The sequence below is a fragment of the Mandrillus leucophaeus genome, unplaced genomic scaffold, assembly GCF_000951045.1.
Source record: "Mandrillus leucophaeus isolate KB7577 unplaced genomic scaffold, Mleu.le_1.0 Scaffold614, whole genome shotgun sequence".
NCBI lineage: Eukaryota > Metazoa > Chordata > Mammalia > Primates > Cercopithecidae > Mandrillus > Mandrillus leucophaeus.
Genome location: NW_012106631.1, coordinates 1,788,020 through 1,812,156, shown reverse-complemented (window position 1 = coordinate 1,812,156; position 24,137 = coordinate 1,788,020). Strand labels below are relative to the sequence as shown.

At 34.7% G+C, this 24,137-nt stretch overlaps 1 protein-coding gene across 1 annotated transcript in view; it reads left to right on the top strand.

Annotated features, from left to right (window-relative positions):
* NCKAP1 (NCK-associated protein 1) overlaps window positions 1-23,200 on the top strand; it is a 100,757-nt gene extending 77,557 nt beyond the window's left edge. The window contains exons 24-31 of the mRNA XM_012000062.1: window positions 5,951-6,044; window positions 12,866-12,948; window positions 13,384-13,464; window positions 17,394-17,487; window positions 19,250-19,366; window positions 19,923-20,032; window positions 21,246-21,335; window positions 22,270-23,200. Coding sequence (XP_011855452.1) covers window positions 5,951-6,044; window positions 12,866-12,948; window positions 13,384-13,464; window positions 17,394-17,487; window positions 19,250-19,366; window positions 19,923-20,032; window positions 21,246-21,335; window positions 22,270-22,386 — 786 coding nt within the window. The 3' untranslated portion in view covers window positions 22,387-23,200. The remainder of the gene's footprint in view (window positions 1-5,950; window positions 6,045-12,865; window positions 12,949-13,383; window positions 13,465-17,393; window positions 17,488-19,249; window positions 19,367-19,922; window positions 20,033-21,245; window positions 21,336-22,269) is intronic.
* The last annotated feature ends 937 nt before the right edge of the window (window positions 23,201-24,137 follow it).

Sequence of the window (24,137 nt, the reverse complement as noted above, 5' to 3'; positions counted from 1 at the left end):
ACTTTTCATTTTACCTTCATAATAACTTCCATATTTTATTCGATTTAATATTGTAGTAATTATGATTAGTTTTGGTATTTGTTTTTACTTTTTTGCTTCTCAAATACTAAATCCTGACTTATTTAAGGATTGTGTTTTTCAAAAGGCTTCCTATGAAATATTTGTATTTTTAATATTGTGCCTTCATCATTTAGTTCTTCAAAACAAGGTTAGTTGTAAGGATTCCATTTTCTGGAATTGTATAATGTTTTATAGTGATTTTGTTTGAGATCTCTCCTAATAACCTCAAGGTGTAATCCGGATTGTTTAGTATTCAACTGCTTGTGTATTATTAAGAACTTGAGAAGGTGTTTATTTGTGACTTTGTTTTCTCAGCCTCTGTGTACAGAGGCATACTTCATATGTATTCTTGTATTTTATTACATAAGAAATCCTACAGATCATAATGATGTTTCATATAGATAAATTCAGTATGTTGTATTGAAATCTCTAAAAGTTATTCTGTCAGTGATTATTTTAATTTCTTTAGTGTCCTATAAAATTTCCTTAGAATAACCTAATTTTTGAAATTATAGAAGCAAAAGAACTTACAGATTTTTGCTTCCAGTATTGGTAGTCTAGGTAATTCAGACCACCTTATTTTCAAAGAACAACTTAAAAAGCTGGAGATACATAGATATATCTATAAAAGAATCTTCTTTAAAGAAGAACTAAAAAGATAGTGAAATATTTCTAGGCTAATGCCAGGGAGAACCTGGGAAATCAGAGACATAAGCCCAGCTTTAGAAGCCACTTTTCACCCAGGTACGTGTACTGAAGCAGAAGTAACATTTGGAAAACTAAGCTGAATTCTGGTGGCCTTTTGGGACAAGGGTGTCAGTAGTCAAAAACCTAGAGCAACTTTCTCAAAGGGTGTGAGAAGTCTGCATAATTTCTCCCCAACCCTCTTTATATAGACACTCCAAAGGGTTAGACCTTCAGGGTAAGGGTGAACTGGAAATGAGTCACCCCTCCCGGGAATTTGCAGCCTGTTTATGTTGTATGCTTTGTCTAAGGCATCTCAAGCCTTGGACCTGGATTAATGTGGTTCTAAGTTAGTAGTGCCCCAATGTACTTAGCAGAAGCTAACACAAATCTTCTCTGGAGAAAGGTATAGTCATCCTAGGCTTCAGAGGATTCCTGCAAATAATTCATCAAGCACATGACCTTCAACTGGAGAGTGGAAGTCTTTTGGAGATTAGTGCAGGGTGGAGATAGGAGGTTTTATATATCTGGCAGGCTGCCATGTTTAAGTCATTGTCTTGTTTTCAGCCTCAAGCCTTCCTTTCTGTGCCATTGCCTTCAATTTCTGATTCCTTCCTCCCTCTTGAGGTGTGATTTAACTTGCTTCTACATTGTGTCTCCGTTATAAGAACTTGCTAATCATATTTCTCACCTCTCCTTATTCTTTGCTCTAGTTTCCATCTTCCAGAAATGTGTTGACTTTTCTCGTTTGATCTTGTTTTTTCTGCTGTTTCCTTTTTTTTTTTTTTTTTTGATAGGTTTATGTCTTATTTTTTTACCTCTGACTTGAGTGGATTTCTGAAAGGAGCAGTTTTAGACATTTAACATTCTCTACATTTAATCAACACTTCTACACAGTTTACATACTTGTTTGAGCGTTTTTTTTTTCTTTCCAGCTTCTATTTTACATTCAGCGGGTGCATGTGCAGGTTTGTTACATGGGCGAATGACATGTCATAGGTTTAGCATACAGATTATTTTGTCACCTTTTTTTTTTTTTTTGAGACAGAGTCTTATTCTATCGCCCAGGCTGGAGTGCAGTGGCACGATCTCGGCTCGCTGCAAGCTCTGCCTCCTGGGTTCATGCCATTCTCCTGCCTCAGCCTCCTGAGTGGCTGAGACTACAGGTACCCACCACCATGCCTGGCTAATATCTTGTATTTTTTAGTAGAGATGGGGTTTCACTGTGTTAGCCAGGATGGTCTCAATCTCCTGACCTTGTGATCCACCCACCTCAGCCTCCCAAAGTGCTGGGATTACAGGCGTGAGCCACTGTGCCGTCCATGTGTACTTGATATTTAGCTCCCACTTTTAAGTGAAAATGTGAGGTGTTTGGTTTTCTCTTCCTGTGTTAATTCCCTTAGGATAATGACCTTCAGCTCTATCCATGTTGCTGCAAAGGACATGATCTTGTTCTTTTTTATGACTGTGTAGTAGTTCATGATATATACACACCCCACATTTTCTTTATTGAGCCTCTTGTCGATGGGCATTTAGGTTGATTCCTTGTCTTTTTTGTTGTTGTTGTGAATAGTGCTGCAGTGAACATACACATGCATGGGTCTTTATGTTAGAACGATTTATATTCCTTTGGGTATATACGCAGTAATGGGATTGCTGGGTTGAGTAGTAATTCTGTTTTAAGTTCTTTGGGAAATCTGCAAACTGCTTTTCACAGTGGCTAGACTAATTTACATTCCCATCAGCAGTGCATAAGCATTCTTTTTCTCTGCAACCTCACCAGCATGTTTGAGCATTTGATAGGAAACGTTTCTAAAAGTGGATCAAAGAGTATGAACATTAATTTTTTTGATATTACCAGATATCCCTGTGACTCTCCTCAGCAGAACTTTTTGATATCTCTAATGGCAGAGTTAGTATATACAGTGTTTTGGGGGAAACTGTAATATTTTAAACGTTCTTAATTTCTTGGCTGGTTTTTTTCTTTCTTTCTTTTTTAAGAGACAGGTTCTCCCTGTCCCCTGGGCTGAAGTGCAGTTGCACGTTCATAGCTCACTGCAGCCTCGAACTTCTGGACATACCTTCCTGAGTAACTGAGAAATATAGGCATGTAACACTGTGCCTAAATTTTTTTAAGCTTTTTTTTTTTTTTGAGACAGAGTCTTGCTCTTGTCGCCCAGGCTGAAGTGCAATGGCACAATCTCAGCTCACTGCAACCTCTGCCTCCCAGGTTCAGGCGATTCTCCTGCCTCAGCCTCCCGAGTAGCTGGAATTACAGGCACCTGCCACCATGCCCTGGTACCTTTTGTATTTTTGGTAGAGATGGTGTTTCACCATGTTGGACAGGCTAATGTCGAACTCCTGACCTCAGGTGATCCGCCCACCTCGGCCTCCCAAAGCATGGGGATTACGGGTATGAGCCACTGTGCCCAGCCTTTTAAAGTTTTTTGTAGAGACGAAATATTGCTGTGTTGCCCGGGCTGGTCTCAAACTCTTGGCTTCAGGTGATCCTCCCACCGTGGCCTCCCAGAGTGCTGGGATTACAGGTGTGAGTCACCATGCCTGGCCACTTCTTTGCTTTTATTTCCATTTTTAAAAGATTTAATCTAAACTGATAGAAACTAAATATCATTTGATTGTATCTTTTTCTTTTTATCTTAAAGGTGACCTTAATTATTTTAGTTCCTGTTTTAGCTGAGGACCTTTTTGTTCTATAGAGTAAATTTGTGTGCTAATTAAGTAGAGCTTTTTTATATTTGATGGTTGTGAATAAATTGTGTGTCAGACATAACACTATGCATGTGTACTCATGGTGAAACATGTTTTTTCCTTTCAGGAGAAGAAAGCAGCCATCTTTTTTTCTACTAAAACTCTTGGGTGTTTTATTTGGGGTTGTGCCCATTGAGTCCATTTCTCCTTCCAGTCGGCCAAAAGAATTGTTTTCATTTTACAGATCAGTTCTTCTAGTTCTTCATGGGATTCTAAAAGACATTTTTTCAAATGAAGTAGGAAATTTAAATATGAATTTTACCAAGAATTTTAACACTTTCTTTTTAACACAATATCAAGTAAATTAAATCAAACATTTTTTTAAATCTTGATTTATTTCACTCACTCTGTCTAAACTTATTCTAAACCATTGCATTGGTAATTCCTATCATTACTGCCAGCTTTCAGTTTATTCATCAGTGAGATTAATTAATAACTTTATAGAGAGCAAAGAATAGAAAGCCAGCAAATAATTTACGGTAATGGTTCACAAATTTTACTTCTCAGACCAGCAGAAGCAGCATTACTTTGGAGCTGGTTAAAAATGCAGGTTTTTGTTCTCTGTCTCAGACCTGCTAAGTCAGAAATTTTTGGGCTGGGACCCAGCAATGTGTGTTTTTAAGGAGTCCTCTAGAGAATTTTGATGCACACAAAAGATGGGGAACTATTTCTTTAGGGATTAAGAACATGGATTTTAAAATGAGACATACCTGAATTCAAATTCCAAATTAACTATTGAATATCATTGTAACTTTGGACAAGTTATCCAACTTCTCTGACCTTAGTTTCCTCAGCTGTAAACTTGGAATATTACCTCCCTTAATTGGATTATAGTAAATATGGTTATAAATTACCTTGTATAAGAGCTGATGGTTATAGTTGCTCTTATTATTAAACATATTAATATTTCTGAAATTGTATGTATCTTATAGTGTTAGTAGTTTGTTGTTTTTTTTTTTCCTTTTAGTGATACATAGAATAAGGTGCGTTTTAAATTCGATGATGTTGATTCAGTAATACGTGATACTATGTTTAAACTGCATGGTCACTGTCAGGCTTGGGCATAGAGTTTGAGTGTTTATTGAATCGAGTTTTAGGTTGGGAGAGTTTTGTTTTGGCCCAGAGTGAGCAGGCAGTCTAATCAGAGACCATAGAAGTTAAACTCGACAAATAAATGTGACTAGAGCTTAACTTCTTTTTAGCAGCATAATAAATAATCTGAAGCAGTAACATCAAGCAACCTAAACAAAACTTATACTAGTGTTTTTGAAAAAAATATTTTTATGGATTTTCTGCATAGTTTTTTTCCCTTAAATCAGATGTTACCAACCTTTCATTTGTAAAAAACCACCGTGGCATTTTATATGCTTGCTGCACCTTCCCAACCAGGTCTGCTGCATTGAAATAACCAGGAATGAAGCCTGGATATGTGTATTTGGAAAGAGCACCACAGGTGATTTTGATGTATACAAGGGCTGAGAACCGTTATAGAGAACAAAAGTAAAGAAAATTCTGATTTATAAGAACTTTACAGAGATATAGAGATCAGAAATTAAATTATAAACTTCACTTATGTTGTGAAAGAACTGGGAAGTGTGATAGTGGTAAACTTAGTGGTGAAAGCAGACCGCTTAGGTAACAGTGCAACAAAGAGCAGAATGTCTCTCTCACTTCTCCCTTCATTGTTTTAGAAACTCTGTTTATCGTTGTCAAGGCTTACCTCTGACAGAATGAAATTAATTCTCCATTTGTGTTATAATTTTTAAACTAAATTACTTTTTTAATGTTTCTTTTAAGGAGAGCATTCTTCAATGAGTTACACTTTTCTTGAATAGTTATCCTTCACACCCTTCCCTTCTTTATCTGTTCCTTCTTTTCTCTTCCCTTTTCTTAGGGGTCTGTGAAAGAGAAGTAGATAGTTTATACTTCCATTTTATAATTTTTGTTGGGAAACATTGCTATTATATAATCCCCATCAAGTGGTACCATACCCTAACAAGTTATTCTCCCTCTGATTGTATGTATCCAGTAATAAACTCATTGTCTACAGGCATACTGTAGCCTGCCTTTGGCCAGGTTTAACTTTAGCAAGTTCTTTTGTTTCAATTGGAATTTGTTGCTATGTCCATTTTAGTGTCTACTTTTTATTATTGATGCTGTTCAGTGTCTAAGTATAAGGTGATTCTTTATCCTACCACTTATCTTTGTTGCTTTTCCTGAACTCCTTCCTTCTTAATTTGTAAACTGCAGGGAAACACTAAGCTATGTAAATAATTTTCAGATTCTTTTATTGAAACAGCAACAAAAATATATAGCATAGGGCATCTGAATTTCATGAATCGTGTTTCCTACTTGCCAGATTGTAATTTCCAAGCATGCTCTTATCTCATTAACACGAAGAGGTCTGTGCCTGACCTAGGATCTTTCTTTTTTTTAGAAACTTGTGGTGGAGAATGTTGATGTGTTAACACAAATGAGGACCAGCTTTGACAAACCAGACCAGATGGCTGCACTCTTTAAAAGATTATCATGTGGGTAACTCATGATACTTTTTATAAACATAAGAAGATGTTGATACTCAGTATTTAGCTTTGGCTCAACATTTGTAACATAAATACAAGTAATAAATTATGAAAAGTACTCTTTAGCTTATGAAGAGAACTAGAACATTTTTGCAAAGGATCATATAAGCGTGTGTGTGACTTATCTGTTTCATAATTTTTCTTAACCATACTCTTAGTATACCATGTGTTGCTGTTTCTTGAATATTACCAGTATCAATTTAGTTTTGAGCCCATTAAATTTATTACAATAAATCTACATTAATTTAGACTAAAAGGATTAGCTTCTGAGCCTGTTTTCTAAAAATCAACTATACGTATAAGTTACATACAATAAAATGTACCATTTAAGCCAACGATATTATGGATTTTGACAAATGGATACATTCATATAACCATTGCCGCAGTCTAGGTATGGAACAGTTCCATCACTTTGAAAAATTGTTTGCTATCGCTTTGTAGTTGGTCTCCTACCCCAGTCTCTGGCCCCAGGCCAGACAACCACTGATCTTATTTCTGTCACTATAGATTAAATTTGTGTCTGGCTTCTTTCACTTAGCATAATGTTTTTGAGATTCATTCGTCCATGTTGTTAAGTGATCAGTAATTTGTTTCTTTTTGTTCTTAGCTAATATTCCATTGATGAAAACCTGAACCTACAACTTAAAAAAAAAAAAGTGTGATGTCTTCTTGACATTGATTCTTTGTGGGAGGTATATTGTGAAATAACAGTGAATCTTGTGTGTTCAGCCAGATAACTGTTTTAGATATACTTGATTTAATGTTATTTTCTTTTGCTTTTTTTACTTGAACTGTTAAAGTTATAATGAAAAATTATTTTAAAATTATACTTCTTGATTAATTTAAAAGCCTTCTCAACACTAAAAAAAAAAAAGAAATCCCAGATAAAATATTCTTTGTATTCGAGAAAGCCAGAGAACAAGTTTATGTTCCTAAATAAAAAATAATCCGAAAGAAAAGTAAAGCCATGCAGTATTTAACATACTTCACATTTGACAGTTTTCTCTTAAATGCTTTAGAGAATCACTTTATTAGGCTGTTTTATCCTGTAAAACTTATTTAATTCTTATTGAATAAGAATTAAAGATTACCTTATAGGACAGATCCGTGGTTGCCAGGACTATAAAGGGAAAGCAGTGAGGGAGATTTTTAGGGTGATGAAACTGCTGCTCACCATAGTGGTGATACAAATCTATCATATGTATCATACAATACATATCACTGTGTTACATAGTAGTAACACAAATCTATACATGTTAACATTTGGGGCTGGGTGCGGTGGCCCAGGCCTGTAATCCCAGCATATTGGGAGCCAAGGCAGGCAGATCACTTGAGATCAGGAGTTCCAGACCAGCCTGGCCAACGTGTTGAAACCCTGTCTCTACTAAAAATACAAAAATTAGCCAGGCGTGGTGGCACATGCTTGTAATCCCAGCTACTTGAGAGGCTGAGGTAGGATAATCACTTGAACCGGGGAGACAGTGGTTGCAGTTAGCTGAGATAGCACCATTGCACTACAGCCTGGGCGACAAGAACAAAACTGTATTTCAAAGGGAAAAAAAATTGGAGCTGTACACCAAAAGGAAAAGAAAAGGTCATTTTTATTATATGATACTTTAAAAACAAAAAAATAGACTTGGTAGCATTATAGGGAGAAGGAGTATGAGTAAGTAGGGAATTACTTTTTAAACCTCTCCTGATCTTTCTTTTGTTATTGTACATTGGTTTACTAGCTACTTATATTTTCCACTCCTTTATTCTTATTATTTTTGTTTTCTTCATGTTTTCTCCCATTTTTAAATACTCATTTGACCACCCCATTGACCTTAACCCTATTTACTTTCCTGCTAACAATCTTTTGACTGTACCATCTAGTGAGAAGCAAATAATTCACTGCAGTGTTCAATACTTTATTTAACTCTCATTTGTGGAATTGAAACAATGGAATTTGTTAAAATTCCAAACAGAATTTGCAAGTTTTCAAAACAAAATTCATAGTCTTTTGTCAAGATTCTGCTTACTTGAATTTTGCATATAATAGTTAATGGTGACTGATGACCACTAACTCATTGACCATTTTGGAATTGGCCAAAACCAAAATCTAAATTGTTGAATATTAATGAACCATATATAACAAATTTGTCTTTAAGTATAATTTATTAAATCTTTTCTGTAATTTGGGAAAAGAAAAGATTTACTTGAGAGCGACTCATTTAGGAGAGTAGAGAGAACTATTTTTTCAGCAATTGAACTGTTTTCTAACACATTCTCTTTTTGTTTATTCCTTTGTGCTTCCTTCTCCCCATGTCCATATCCAGAGGTCAATGTGTTTTTGAAGGAGTTTTTCACAGTCAACAAGCACGTTATTTTAAAAAGATAAAGCATTATGATTTATTAAAAGCTGGTCTGAATTGGGAGGCAATCTAGAATTTATTTTATTTTTATTCTATTTTATCTAGTTTTATTTTTTAATTTTTTGAGACAGAGCCTTCCTCTGGCGCCCAGGCTGGAGTGTAATGACACAATCTCAGCTCACTGCAACCTCCACCTCCCAGTTCAACCAATTCTCCTGCATCAGCCTCCCAAGTAGCTAGGACTATAGGCATGCACCACCACACCCGGTTAATTTTTGTATTTTTAGTAAGATGGGGTTTCACCATGTTGTCCAGGCTGGTCTCGAACTGCTGACCTCAAGTGATCCACCCACCTTGACCTCCTAGAGTGCTGGGATTACAGGTGTGAGCCACCGTGCCTGGCCTTAGTATCAGTTTTAAGACTTCCTGTGTGATTTGAGCAAATCTATGTCTCTGTTTCATATTTTTTAGTTCTCTGACATTCTGTTTCTTGGGACTAGGTTCATCACTTTACTGACTCCCTGATTCCAGACTAAAAATATTTCTAGTTTTCCTACAGCAATTTTTTCTTTGAAAACTCATTCGATTCACTTATGCCTTTCTGCCATCATCTACAAACCCCAAAAGTTGCCTCTGTAAATCTTTACTTTAGCAGTACTTTGGATGTTATTATTTCCTGAAATTGTTCCACTACTAAAAATCTTGAACTTTGAAATTCAACTCTCAGATCATAGCCATGCCTTCTAGCTCTCCTATTCCTTTGCACCTATTGAACTCCTTGTTCTACCTCATTGAAACTTTTATGCCTCTCTGCTTTCCTGATCACCTATTCCTAGCTTTATGTATTTTGTCCATTCTGGACTATGAAATTTGGTTAATGCATTCTTCCTTATGCTACATTCTCCCTTGCTACCTTCTCCCTTATGCTACATTCTCCCTTGCTACATTCATTCCCACAAAGCAATTTTCCTGATCCCTAGACAGTCTTCTGAACCCTGAAAGCCAAGTACTGCTTGTGAAATAACACTTTTTAAGTCTGTTGTTAAACTGGCCTCTTTTTCATCTTACCGCCTGTCTTACTTAGAAACTTTTTGACTAGTTTGTATGCACTGTTTGATCGTCCCACCTGTCCACTCTTGGTATGCTGCAGTATGTCCACTTTCCTGAAACCTTTCTGAAAGTTTGTTACTGACTACTCATTTGCAAGATTTGGTGCTTTTTCCTCAACTCTCATTCTGTTTATTTCTTTGTAGTGTTTATCTGTTTTATTCTCCTTTTTATTAAAGATTTATTTTCTTTATTTGCCAATACTTTTACCTCTACTCTTCGTCATTTTTGCAGGTTCATCTTTTATGTAGTGTCAGTTTGTGATATCTTACTCTTCCATTATTACTCAGCAATCCTATTGGAAAAATGTTATCCAAAATTTTCTCTTCCCTTATCCAATATTTATCTTCAGCTTTAACTATCTTCTGTTGATCTCCAGATGTTTAATAAACCAAGTACTAGTTTGACCAAGGCTTCTCAAAGTATAACCCAGGGACAAGCAACAGCACCAACTGGGAATGTGTTAAGTATGTAAATTACTGGGCCCCACTTCAGACATGCTGACTCAGAACTCTGGGCTTGAGGCCCAGCAGTCTGTGTTTTAACAAGTCCTCTGGGTCATTTGGAATCATACAAAAGTTTAGAAACATTGTGTTAAATATTTTCAGCTATATGACCCACAGGTTTTCCACAACATCCCTGGAATGGGAAGTATCTCTTCCATGGCAGGCATAAGTAGATGAGGAGAAAAAACCTGTTGTTTTCTTTATTGACTATTTTGTTACCTCTCTCACCATCCATCCAGTGAGTCATACTGGAAAAACTGGATATCCTCTCTGATTCTTTCACTCCTCATATTCCATGTGCTGTAGCTGTGTCTTATAGATGAGAGTTTACAAATTGGTGTGTCACATTTGGTCCAAAGGTATACATTGTTTGGCCCTATGCTACATTAGATTTTTTTTTAAAATTGTGTTATTATTTTTAAAATGGGAAGAGTCATTTCTAAACAGAATTCTTTTCATATAACTCTTTATATTTTGAAAACCCTGAGCAACACACTCATTGCTTGAAGGATACAGTATAAACTCCTTAGCATGACGTTCGAAAGCTGCTATTTGGATTAATGAAATAATTGACCAGCATTGCCTCTCTTCCTGTCCCCCACTACTTATTTGTTTGCCTGGTCCAAGACCCACGTAGCCTCTGTTCTAGAGTTAGTTCCTTGGGAAGTTAGTGGACATTATGTGGGGTGAAGGGAAGTGCCAGTGGCCAAATGGTTTGGCAAATAATCCATTAAACAATACGTTAAGCAGTGTTTCTTACTGTGAAGTATCTTAGAACTTTTAATGTGTCATTATTGTACACATTCAAGATGAGGTTGTAGGGTATAGTCTTTGAGAACTTGATTAAATTCTGGGTAACGTACTTTGGAAAATATATGGCTATATCACACTGAATCTTCTCTGATTCATTTTATTCTTTATCATTCCTTTTTCTGAATTTGTTACTGCTTTATTTTCTGAATTGGAAGGCTTTTTTCTTCTTAATCCCCCTTTATGCCCAACTTGGATAACATTTCTCAGAGAAATCTTTTCTTTCACCATCATTTCTTTCTCTGGGTAGTAGCAATTTCTTAGTCTCTTTTTTTTTTTTTTCTTTATTTTTGAGGTGGCATCTCACTCTGTCGCCCAGGCTGGAGTGCGGTGGGACAGTCTTGGCTCACTGCAACCTCCGCCTCCTGGGTTCAGGCGATTCTCCTGCCTCAGTCTCCCGAGTAGCCAGGACCACAAGCATGTATCACCATGCTTTTCTAATTTTTGTATGTTTAGTAGAGTCGGGGTTTCACATGTTGGCCAGGCTGGTCTTGAACTCCTGACCTCAAGTGATCCGCCCGCCTCAGCCACCCAACTGAGTCTCATCTTGATTATTACCATCTAATTGAATATCTACTAGTCATCTGGGTATCAGATACTCTGCTGAGTGCTACAGGTAGATGAAAAGATGAAGAGTAGTTCCTGCTCACATGGAATTTTTAATTAATTTGTGCCGTATATAATTTTGTTAACATGAGTATTTTAATTCACATTTGGCTTATATTAGGCCTATTTGTATGGTTTAATAAAAGATGCTATGGTCAAAGTTTAAATAAGCTACACAGAAGGTAGAAAGTTGAAAATAAAATACTTCTCTCTATTCCTACTCCTCAACTGGTAACTTTAATAGTTACTGTAGTATGCATCTCTTTCCAGAAATTTGTTATGTAAGTACAAATATAGGTCTGTATATATATCTTTTTTGGTTTACATAAATGGAATTATATTTCTTAGTTTTCATGACAGCCCATTTAGATTGTCTGCTATTTGAGGTCTAGATCATTATTCTGTTTATATTTCTTCTTTTACTACATAGTATAAGGCTTTGTATATGGTGTGCAATAAATGTTTGTTTTGGCTTTATAAAATGTGAAGGTATTGAACCATCATATTGACTCTTCCAATCCTATTTTGTTAACAGAGTTTTTTTTTTTTTAGAGATGGGGTCTTGCTCCTTTACCCAGGCCGATGTGCAGTGGCGTGATCATAGTTCACTGCAACCTCTAATTCCTGAACTCAAAGGATCCTCCTATCTTAGCCTCCCGAATACTGGGACCACAGGCTCATGCCACCACACCCGACTGATTTTTTTTATTTTTTGTAGAGACAGGGTCTTGCTATGTTGCCCAGGCTGTTAGTGAACTCCTGGGCTCAAGCAATCTTCCCAGCTCAGCCTCCTAAAATGCTAGGATTACAGATGTGAACCACCGTGCTCAGCCTTGAAAATCTATTAATAATTTTTAGAATAAAGCTCTCTAACCAATATGTAAGTGATCAAATCTGTTCATAGGCTTCAGCAAACTGGTCCTGCCAAAACTGCTTGTGTTCTCAACAGGCATTTTTTGTTTCTTAACTCAAGACCTTAACAATTTAAGAATTTAGCACTGCTGAGTTTCTGGGCTGCTTGAAGATTTAACTCCTGTTCACTCTGATCAGCTTCTTTCTCATCTAGTCTGTCTTCCCTTCTTCCTGCCCCTACCGTTTGTGAAATAGGGTTATATAGTTAGCTACTTGTGAACCATCTAACCCTTTTAAAAGAATACAATATACTCCATTTGATGTGAACTATAGTTACTTAAAAGTTTAACCAGATTAAATATCAGCTATCAATATATTTCTGTCTTTAATCATTATTGTAATCAAATTACTGTTAATTGTGCGTGCTATCATGGGAATTTTATTACTTTAATAAATTTAGATTTTTTTCCAAGGTTAAGAAAGAATCCAGTTCGCACCTTTTTATTCTCTTCTCCTTCTGTTTCTTTGAATTTAGCTGTTGACAGTGTCTTGAAGAGGATGACAATAATTGGTGTAATTTTATCCTTCCGATCATTGGCACAAGAAGCACTTAGAGATGTAAGAAACCATTACAAGTATATACTGTGTATCCAAACAATGACTTTTAATTTCTCAGAAGTTTAAACTTACTTTTCAGATTCATACTTGGCAATGATATAATTAAAATTCCAGTTTTAGTAGTTACAGAAAATAACATACATAACATTAGTTATTTAAGCTCATTTTTTGTTGTGGTACTGCTGCTTGGAGAATATAACTTGCATGGTTATTGCTCTTCATTATCAGTAGAGTATTTTCAATTTTGACTATACTTGCTTTAATATTGAATAATTTTGAATGCATTTAATTTTCATATGTCTTCGAATTTTTGAAAACTCACAAAGTAGATAAAGTAAAATAATTTTTATGAAACTAAAATTAATCAATTGGTAATATTTTGTAAGTTTAGGGTTTGCCATTGAAAAATAATTCTGTATTCATTTCCCTGCCTAGGTCTTGTCCTACCACATTCCTTTTCTTGTAAGTTCAATTGAAGATTTTAAGGATCACATTCCAAGGGAAACTGATATGAAGGTAATAATATAATTTATGGTTGGGGTTTACAGTCTCTAAAGCAAAATATTTAAATTACATATGCAATAAAATGTAATAAATCCTAAACTACTATAAAGTTTCTATTTTAGAGTGGTTAGTTAACATGCTTGCCTTTGTAATGTAGTTAACATGCTTGCCTTTGTAATTGCATCTTTGAGAGCTCAGCACCAAAATACTACCTAGGCATTTTGAAATTCAATCTTCTTTGATCACCTATAGCAATGCAAAATTGACTAAAAATAGATTTTTTTTTCTAAAATGGGTAGCTGTTTATACATGGGGATAAAGAAATTAAGAAAGATGAGGCGGCCGGGCACGGTGGTTCACACCTGTAATCCCAGCACTTTGGGAGGCCGAGGTGGGCAGATCATGAGGTCAGGAGTTCGAGACCATCCTGGCTAGCATGGTGAAACCCCATCTTTACTAAAAATACACACACAAAAAACTAACCGGGCATGGTGGCGGGCGCCTGTAGTCCCAGCTACTCGGGAGGCTGAGGCAGGAGAATGGCGTGAACCTGGGAGGCAGAGCTTGCAGTGAGCCAAGATCATGCCACTGCACTCCAGCCTGGGCAGCAGAGTGAGACTCCATCTCAAAAAAAAAAAAAAAAAAGATGAGGCAATGAAATAATAGTTGTTTTAAATACAATGAAATTCATTAAGTTTAAAACTGATGTTAAGTCATTTCCTATAAAAGGATGTAATTGTAGGCTGTAATTTTAAAAATATTTTTAGTATTCGATTATATGTAATATATATAAAACAGCAGGTTGGCAGCCTTCTGTGAGCTTACCGTTTTTGTTTTGGAAATCTATTGAGCCATGAAATCCAACTATTGATCTAAACCTAGCAATGATTGTCCAGTGGTTATACATCTAGTAGGTGATATATCAGGACTCACATTTGTGTTTTCTAAACTGACACATTTCTTAGATTGTTTCTGTTTCACATATCTTGAAAAGCACTGACTGAAAAAAATAATGTCTAAACTCCTTTGTATGACACCAAGAATCTTCTAAAATTGGTGTCACTCAGGCCAGGCACAGTGGCTCAAGCCTGTAATCCCAGCACCCTGGGAGGTCGAGGTGGATTCTGTCACCTGAGGTCAGGAGTAAGAGAGCAGCCCGACTAACATGGAGAAACTCCATCTCTACTAAAAATACAAAATTAGCTGAGTGTGGCGGTGCATGCCTGTAATCCCCACTACTCGGGAGGTTGAGGCAGGAGAATCTCTTGAACCAGGGAGGCGGAGGTTGTGGTGAGCTGAGATTTTGCCATTGCATTCCAGCCTGGGCAACAGGAGCAAAACTCCGTCTCAAAAAAAAAAAAAATTGGTGCCACTCAAACTTTTTGAGGCTTATCTTCTACCACTTCTTTCTTCCTTCTCCCACTCTCTTCTCTTTCTTACTCTGCCCCTCTTTTTATATGGTATTCTGTGAGCTAACTAGATCTTTCTGTTGCATTTATTATCAACTAATTATTATCAAGTAATTTATTCTACTTGAAAATACCACCCTTTTCTCTTTCTGCCTTTTGAAATCCTACCTGTATTTTAAGGCCTCATTCAATTGCCATTTTCTAAGAAACATTCCTAGATTCTCCACTGATAAAGAACTTCATTTTTCTTAGTGTTATCAGAGAACTTGTTTATCTCCTGTGGAGTTGAACATAATCTGCCTTGTATTATAATTATATTTTTCTACTTATATTTATACCAAATCATATATATCTTGAAGATCCAGACTTTTTGTTGTTGTTGTTGTTGTTGTTGTTGTTGTTTCTCTTACAGTGTGTTGTACAGAATAAACATTTGAGATCAGTGATTGTCTAGTGATTCTATGATTGAAAACTATGTGCAAATAGCTCAAAATGATTTCCTAAGTGGAAACACTACAGAAAAAATAAGGAGACAAAGACTAATCAGTTCTTGAGAAGACACTAATGTGCAGAATTATGAGAATTCTATATATATTCTGAGCAGCCATTCAATTTTCACCTGATATAATCATGTTTAGTTTCCAGCAAACTTTCAGTAGAACTTAACTGTTTAAAAAAAAAAACAAACAAACATGTTTTTTAACAGCTTTATTGAGTTATAAGTCACCTCAGAAAATTTACTCATTGAAAATGCACAATTCAGTGGTTTTTAGTGTAGTGCCAGAATTGTTCAACCATCACCACAGTCAACTTTAGAACATTTTCATCATCCCCAAAAAGAAGCCTTGTACCCGTTAGCAGTCACTCCCCATTCCACTTCTTGTCGCCCATCCCTAGCCCTAGGCAATGACTAATCTACTTTCTGTTTAAATTAGAATACTTTAGACACTTATATAAATCGTCATGTGTAGTCTTCTGATACTGGCTTCTTTCACTTAGCATATTTCAGGATTCATACATATTACAGCATATAATGGCACTTTTTTTAATGATTGTTGAATATGTTTCATTGTATGGATATACAACATTTTGTTTATTCACATCAATTGATGGACATCTGGGTTGTTTTCACTTCTTAGCTATTAGAAACACTGCTACTGTGAACATCCGTGTACAAGTTTTTATGTGAACGTGTATTACTTCTCTTAAGTATATACCAGGAGAGAATTGCTGGGTCATATGAAAACTGTAGCCTTTTGAGGAACTGCTAAACTGTTTTCAAATTCGGTGTGCCATTTTACATTCCTACCAGCATTGTGTGAGGGTTTCACTTTTTCTGCATCTTCACGAATACTTGTAATTGTCTGTGTTCTTAATCATAGCCATCTAGTGAGTGTGAAGTGGCATCTCATTGTTTTGATTTGCATTTTCCTGATGGCAAATTATGTTGAACGTGTTTTCATATGTTTACTGGTTATTTCTATATCTTCTTTGGAGAAATAACTAACTTTGACATTTTAAATTGGGTTGTCTTTCTCTATTTGTGAGTTCTTCATATACTTTGGATACAAGTCCATTAACAGATTCATGATTTGCAAATCTTTTCTCTAATTCTATAGGTTGATGATGTCTTTTAGTTTCAGTGAAGTTCATTTTATCGATTTTTGGGGGAGTTTTTGTTTGTGCTTTTGGTGTCAATCTAAGAAACCATTGCCTAATGCAATGTCACGATGATTTGTGCCTATGTATTCTTCTAAGCATTTTACAGTTTTAGCTCTTACATTTAGGTTTATGATTAATTTTGAGTTAATTTGTGTGTGTGAAGTGAGTAATAGGTTACAAACATTTTAATCTAGAACTTAATCCCTGCCATGTTCCCAGTTTTTCTAAGCTATACTGTTTTACTTCATATTTTATACTAAGGTTTTTTTGTCACAATATCAGAGGTAACACCAGTTAGATAGATAGTTTTCTTCTGAGGTTATTAAGCAGTCAGAATATCTTGAATATTTGAAATCTATATGTGATACAGAAAAATTGCTTTCGTTATTAGAAACTCCCAATCAGATTTTTAAATGAATACTCCTTTAAAAACCTATTGTAAGTAATTTGCCATATTTATAGATATGATATGATTGGACATTGAACCACTATAATTTTTCATTAAACTACTATGTAAACATAGGTCTAGTAATATTGATTCACTTTGTTCATTTATTGATCTTTTCTGACTTGATATTTTATATTCATGCTTCCAAAAGAAATGATAACTTTAGAATGATCCTGTTGGAATGTGCCACAGAAAGTATACAAGTTTTGTTTGGCCTAGCAGTAGGAAGTTAGAACCAGCACCACCTCACACTATTCAGCCTACATTGAATCAGTTGTTCAATATACTTAGTTATGCTATAGTTTCTGCTTCAGCCAAGTTTCTGAAATTTTCTGGTGTTCTTCTAGGCAGACTCAAACAGTGAGCTTTTTCAGAAATTTGTTAGACTGTTTATTGCTCTGTAACTCTTATGTTTTTATCAGGTTGCAATGAATGTGTATGAATTATCGTCAGCTGCTGGATTACCTTGTGAGATTGATCCTGCGTTGGTCGTAGCTCTTTCTTCACAAAAATCGGGTAAAATGCATTAGTAAATATTAAATACTCTTAGTTAAAGTTACCAGGGCAGCATAGGTATAGGTATGATATTTAACCATATATTCAAATGCCTGCTTTGTGTTCATCTTTTTAAATTTGTTATTGTTATTGCTGGTAGTTGGACTATATCAGTGCGTAAAACACAAACATCCCCGCCTTCTGGAATTTAAGATTGGATGAGATTACTGGGCCATTTAGTATATATAGATGCAGCAGTGAAGAGGATCCAGGTCTGAGCCTTGAGCCATTCTAAGATTTAAGAGTTCAGGGAGAAAAGGAAAAACCACCGAAAAAGAAATTTAGAGAAATTGAGAAGATAGGACCAATGAAGCAGAAGAAAAACCAGGAAAGAGTAGCTTCCAGGAAGATAGAAAGGAAATGATCAGCTATGTAGAGTTAATTGGTGGTACTGACAAGATCAGTGTCAGTGAGGTTTTATGGGCAAAAGGCTGATTAGTGAGTAAGGGAGATTAAGGGAGAATAGGAAGAAAAGGATTTGAAGATAACCATAAGACAACTCTCTCGAAGGGTTCTATTGTAAAGGGGAGCAAAGAAATAAAATCTCAGCAGCTGGAGGCAAGAGCAAAGTCAAGAGAAGGATTTTTTAAGATAGAGGAGAAGTATGCTGATGGGAGATGGTCCAGTAGATAGCATAAAATTGAGATCTAGAAATTTTTATTGGACTAGAGTTATTCACCATCAAGAGTTTGTACAGTGTTATATAAAACATTCAGAAATTTTTAAGACTAGCCCTTAGAAATAAAGTGCTTAGAATCCTGTAGATATTTCTTGATTTGTCTACAAAGTAAATACAGCATTTCATCTATTTCTACTACAAAAATGCCCTTTCTGCCCCCTTGAGGCAGCAGCCTGGTGTTTGAGGTAATCAGTTTTTTTTTTGTTTGTTTGGTTTTTTTTGCGTTTAACAATGCTTTTTGTTTCCTTATTCATACAGTATGTTACATTTAGTCACGTGGATAATTATAATTTTTACTTGATTTTCTACAGCTGTATTTTTTGTAGTCACCAAATCTTTAAAACATATTTCGGCTTTTTTCTTATATTCAATTCTTAATTATATCTAATGGTGATTAGAGCCTAAATAACCCACAGTTTGAGTGCATATCACAATAATATTTTAGAAAGGGTTGTGTCTTGAAAACTTCAGGGCAAGGCTAGGTATTTTTATTCATGACTAGTTTCTTCTGTCTTCTAAAATAGAGAGGTTGAAAACCCAGTCCACTTCCCACATTTATGTCTTTTAAATAGTAAATTTCAAATTATATTCATATCTATTTCAAAAAGTAATTAAGAATTTTTTGGTGATTTTGCAGAATAATTTATGAGAATAGTTTTCTAAATTGTAAATATAACTTTCTCATAAAGTAACAATTCCCCTTTAGTTTTCAATTAGGAAATTGTAGGATTGCAGTTATCCTAACTGTATTTTTTGTTCTATAATCTTACAATTAAGAGAAATAAAATGTTACCTTATTGTTTTATCACACGTCCTTGAAATATGCCTAAGTAGTTGATAATAGTCAATTGTAACATAAATTGTTTCTACTTTATTTTTTATAACAAAATTGTGACCAATTCTATAGAATGCTAGTAAAATATTTTACTATTTCTAAAAAAAAGTAAGCCATTTTAAAAATAAAAATCTGTTTAGTTTAGATTATCAAATCTTAACTAATCTTGAAGAAATACCTTGATTTTATTCTTAATTTTTGTCCCTTAGAAAACATTAGTCCAGAAGAGGAGTATAAAATTGCCTGCCTTCTCATGGTGTTTGTGGCAGTTTCTTTGCCAACACTGGCCAGTAATGTGATGTCCCAGTATAGCCCCGCTATAGAAGGTAATAGTGGTTTCAAATTGTTTTGGCAATGGAAAAATCATGGGTTTTGGTATTTTATAATAAAATATGAGTTAAGTTCTGCCACTAACTGGTAGTGGAACATGGGATAGTCTGTTTCTCTTTTCCTGAACTGCAATTTCCTGATATATGAAATGTGTGTAAGTAAGCTCATGTGTGCCTGAATGTGCGTAGAGGTCGGTGAGGGCGTATCCAACTCATAGGATTATTTTAGGGATTGAATGATAAGATGTTGTAAAGCAGCTAAGCACTTCTTTTTTGTTTCCGAGGTACTATAAAACTGATATGTGATTTCTTTTAGATGTTTTCAGAAGTGTTTGCCTGTTTAACTTATACACGATCGTTTGTTACTCTCTTGCTACACTAGTTTTGAAAACATCAGTGTTCATGAAAGTCAAAGGAGAGCAAGTCTGGTCATGTCCCAACTCTCCTCTTAATTATGCCACTCTTTTTGTAGATTGTGAAGTCATTAAAGATTTGCCTGCTATGTATTATTTGCTATTTTGGGGTCTACACAACCCTATTTGCATTTTCTCAGGGCATTGCAACAACATACATTGCTTGGCCAAAGCCATCAACCAGATTGCTGCAGCTTTGTTTACAATTCACAAAGGAAGCATTGAAGACCGTCTTAAAGAATTTCTGGCGGTATGTATAATCAAATAACAAAACTGATCACATTTTTTAAAGAAAACTAAAAATCACAACTATGAGATATAAGAATAAATTCTCTTTAATTTTACATTTTATTTTGTGCCCTCTAATGGCATATTGTTTTCAAATTATTTTCTCAGGTATATGAATTTCAGTCTCCTTTTATTTTTATTTATTTATTTATTTTCTTTTTTTGGAGGGAGAAACAGGTAAAGGTGGGGCATTAAAATTGTGGAGCAGTCCATTATTTCCCTTAGACTCGGAAGTTTCTTTCCCAACTCTAGAGCTCTGTGGTATGACCTTTTCTCCCTAAGCTGATGTTTGGACTGCCTTAGAAATTTTCCTAGGGTTGAAAGAGAAAAAAGCAAAGGAAAATTGAGGCCAAGAGAGAGGCTGTTCCCTCTAAAAAGACGTATTTTGCTTATTTCCATTTCTTTGGAGAAAGACCATTAATGGTGATAAATTCATCATTAAAAATACTACACACTACCAAAAGAGAGGAGTGCTAAATGTAGCCTCATGAAACATGGTTTTTAATTTCTGTATCAATGTAGTTCTTTATTTTCTTTATTAATATAACCTTTTCCAATTTTATTTAAAGGAAAGATGTACCATGGCATACTGAACTCTAGAACATTTACTTCTTTTTTGGTTGTAAATCCTGTCAGCTTTTTACAAAAATAATTTTTTAATTAAAAATGCAAATACAGTACTAACTTGAGGAGAAAATAACTTCTATTTCAAGGAAAACACTATTAAAATCGTTAAGTGTTTCTTTCCATTTGCAGATAATTCCTTCACTCAGGGTTTAATGTCTTAGTCTTACAGTGTTTCTGTGAAGTCAGATCCAGTGTGAAACTGTCTTCTTCCTTGGGAACTAAGAAATATAGTCAGTATAGATGATGGGATAAGAGAAAATAATTTGAATCATTTTTAAAAGCAGACTTGTTCTGAAAAAAATCAGTTTTAAAGACCAATAAGAATATTTGATTACATTTATTATGTTAGTGTCTCTTTGTGCCTTAATTACTCTCTAAATTACTGCTTGAATGTAGGGTATCTAAGCTCGTTTTATTTGTTATTTAATTGCTCATTATTTTATATTTAGCACTGAATGATTGAAATGTGTTGGAAGCTGAAGCATACCTAAAATAAGTAACTGATGAACCTTTTATTAACTCACTTTATGTGTATGTATACTTTTAAGCTTGCATCCTCCAGTCTACTGAAAATTGGCCAGGAGACAGATAAAACTACAACAAGAAATAGAGAATCAGTTTATTTACTGCTAGATATGGTAAGTCTCATTTTAATTTTTGCTAAAAATAAAAGAGTTCCAGTCATTCCTGAGAGTCTTTTCTTGGCATTTTAGTCATTTAATACTTTTTTTGATCCCTTTTGTTTACTTCACATAAGCCACACCTTTCTAAAATTTGCAGAGAAGACTGACATCACTCATATTTTATCATTTCAGTAATATCAGAAAATAACAAAATCAAAGGTTAGTATTAACTATGGGTATTCTTTTATGAACAATTTTTCAACCTGTTGGAAAACACTTAGGCCTTATATTTTTCTAGTGTATTGGCGTCAGCTCTCTTCCAGTTTTCTGAGTTTTCTACATTCTGACTCTATTCTGCCCATTTCTTGTAATTTTCTGTGCCTAGTCACTTCCCTCTCTGCAGTGTCTATGAACCGGCTCTTGCTTGTTTCTACCACGTGGCTCTTTCCCCACTTAGAATCATTTTCCTTCAGATTTATCCTAATGATTCCTCAAATCTTTTTCCAGATAGTCTTTCCTGATTACTTTGGCCTGCGTTAATTTTTCTTCTGTTTTGAATTCCTATAGAATTTACAGCTTTCCATTTAATTGTAGTTGGTTTTATGTTTGGTTTTGCTTCCTAGCTTAGTCTTGGACTGCCAGGTAGAGTTGGTGGTATGGACCATATTTTAAATATTTTTGTATTGTCTTTTATTTCTAGTATATCAGTGAGGAAGATGAAAGTGCTCAGTATATTCCTGTTGATTAAATATTATAATTGAAAAGTAGCCCTTTTTAAACTTTTTGATATATATTCACTGTGGCACATTTACATTTTAGATTAAGTAAAAGGAAAATAACATGTGTCTATTTCTAATAAGAACAATATAGAAATTCTGCCTTACTGGTTGTCAATAAATGTTCCCATTATAAATAACTTGAGTTTTGATGCATTTTTTGAATTTTTCAGATTGTACAAGAATCCCCATTCCTTACAATGGATCTTTTGGAATCTTGTTTTCCTTATGTCTTGCTGAGAAATGCATACCATGCTGTCTACAAACAAAGTGTTACATCTTCTGCATAAAATACCTACTTATTCAAGACAAGCACGCATTTTTGTTGCCTTGGTTTTACCTGTAGACTGTGGAACTATTTTACCTTAAGGCCTGAAAAAGTTTTGTGGATTATAAATTTCTTTCATACGGTTGTATTTTCTGATCATTGGTTTCTTAATATGGTTGTACTACAGTATACTTGGTTGATTTAGGTTGCACATTCACTGAATTCACTGAGATTATTCCTATAATTTTAGAGTATCATTTATTTGAACAACATACATTATCAACATGTTTTTGATATTTGATAATGAAAAAAATCTTTGCTTGTTTATTTCTGAAAAAGAATTGTATTTAGTGATTATTTTAGATAGTGATATTATAGCATTCATCTGTGTGTAAATTATTTCATATAGGGAAGAGTTCTGATCTGTACCTATGGTTCTTATTGAAAACAAAATTGGATGTGCATTTCTGTGATGTTATGAATACATTTCTACTTTATTTTGAAACATTTGCCAAACTAAATACTATAACACTGTATAACATTTTAAAATGTTAAAGAACTGCTTAGTGTTAGAAGCAGATCATTTCCCAAAATTCTAAAAACAGCAGCATATGTTGTTGCTTGTATAAAGCCTAGGGATAATTTTTAGACTAACTTCCATGGTGCCCTGTTGGCATTAGCACTACCATTGTACCCTGCTGTATAATAAACAATCTTAGACATTTATCAACTGTTGATACAAATGTTAGTCCCTAACCACTTTTTATATATGTTTTAAATTTTTGAAATTCAAGTGTACCTGCCATAACATAAAATAAACACTAGACTGTATCACACTTTGAATGATTTCTTTAAGATCCTTGGATATTCATTCTGTAATAACAAAGTTTTTGTTTAAACTTAGTTTAAAAAATGTCTTCAGTACAGCATTCGATACCAGGTCAGCTATTACATGATTTGTTTAAATGTTTTGAAAAACATTTTATTGAAAAAAATACCAAAATTAGAAAATAAAATTACACAGTACTTCTTAAAAATTAAGAACTTAAAGAAAACTTGTGTGCTGTCAACTTGCTTATTTAATCTGTAACCAAATAGAGTTATTTAAAAGAAAAGGGAAAAAAATTGAGTGATCATGGGACTAGTGAGAATGTTGAGAACTGCTATGTTCGTCAGTAATGAATGGGAAAGACATCAAGGGCCTATTGCTTAATAGTTGGCATGGAGGGCAAAGCAGCTCACTTAGTTTGAAAACTAACCAGATGTTTTGCTCTTTGACTGGCATTGTTGAGACTTTCTCAACAGCTTTGTATCTGAATATCATAAACAGCTTCTGTTGTTCACAGCTTCTTATGTATACACTGGTAACTTGTGTTAAGATAAAGCTGCTGTGAACTCAGTTATAATGTTTTTCTTTCTTCAAACATAGAGAGTAGAATGAAATTGAAGTACTACAAGATTATACTGTTGTTTTGTGTATGAGTTGTCCAGCCTGTATTTAAAGTAGGGAGTAGTTATCACTGTCTGTTGAAAAATTGTAGTTGTTCCATAAAGATTTTTTTAAAAGGGAAATTTTAAAAAGGCATAGTTCAGACCTGAAATAGTCTGATTTACACAGTGAACAGTCAAAACTAAGATTTAATGCTATTTGTTTTGAAATATTAGGATCTTAGAGGGGTAATAACTTTGTTGGCAATGACATCTTGAGAGGTAAAGTAGGCATTTGGATATGTACACTTTGGAATCATATGTGAAAGAGCATAAGGATGAAAA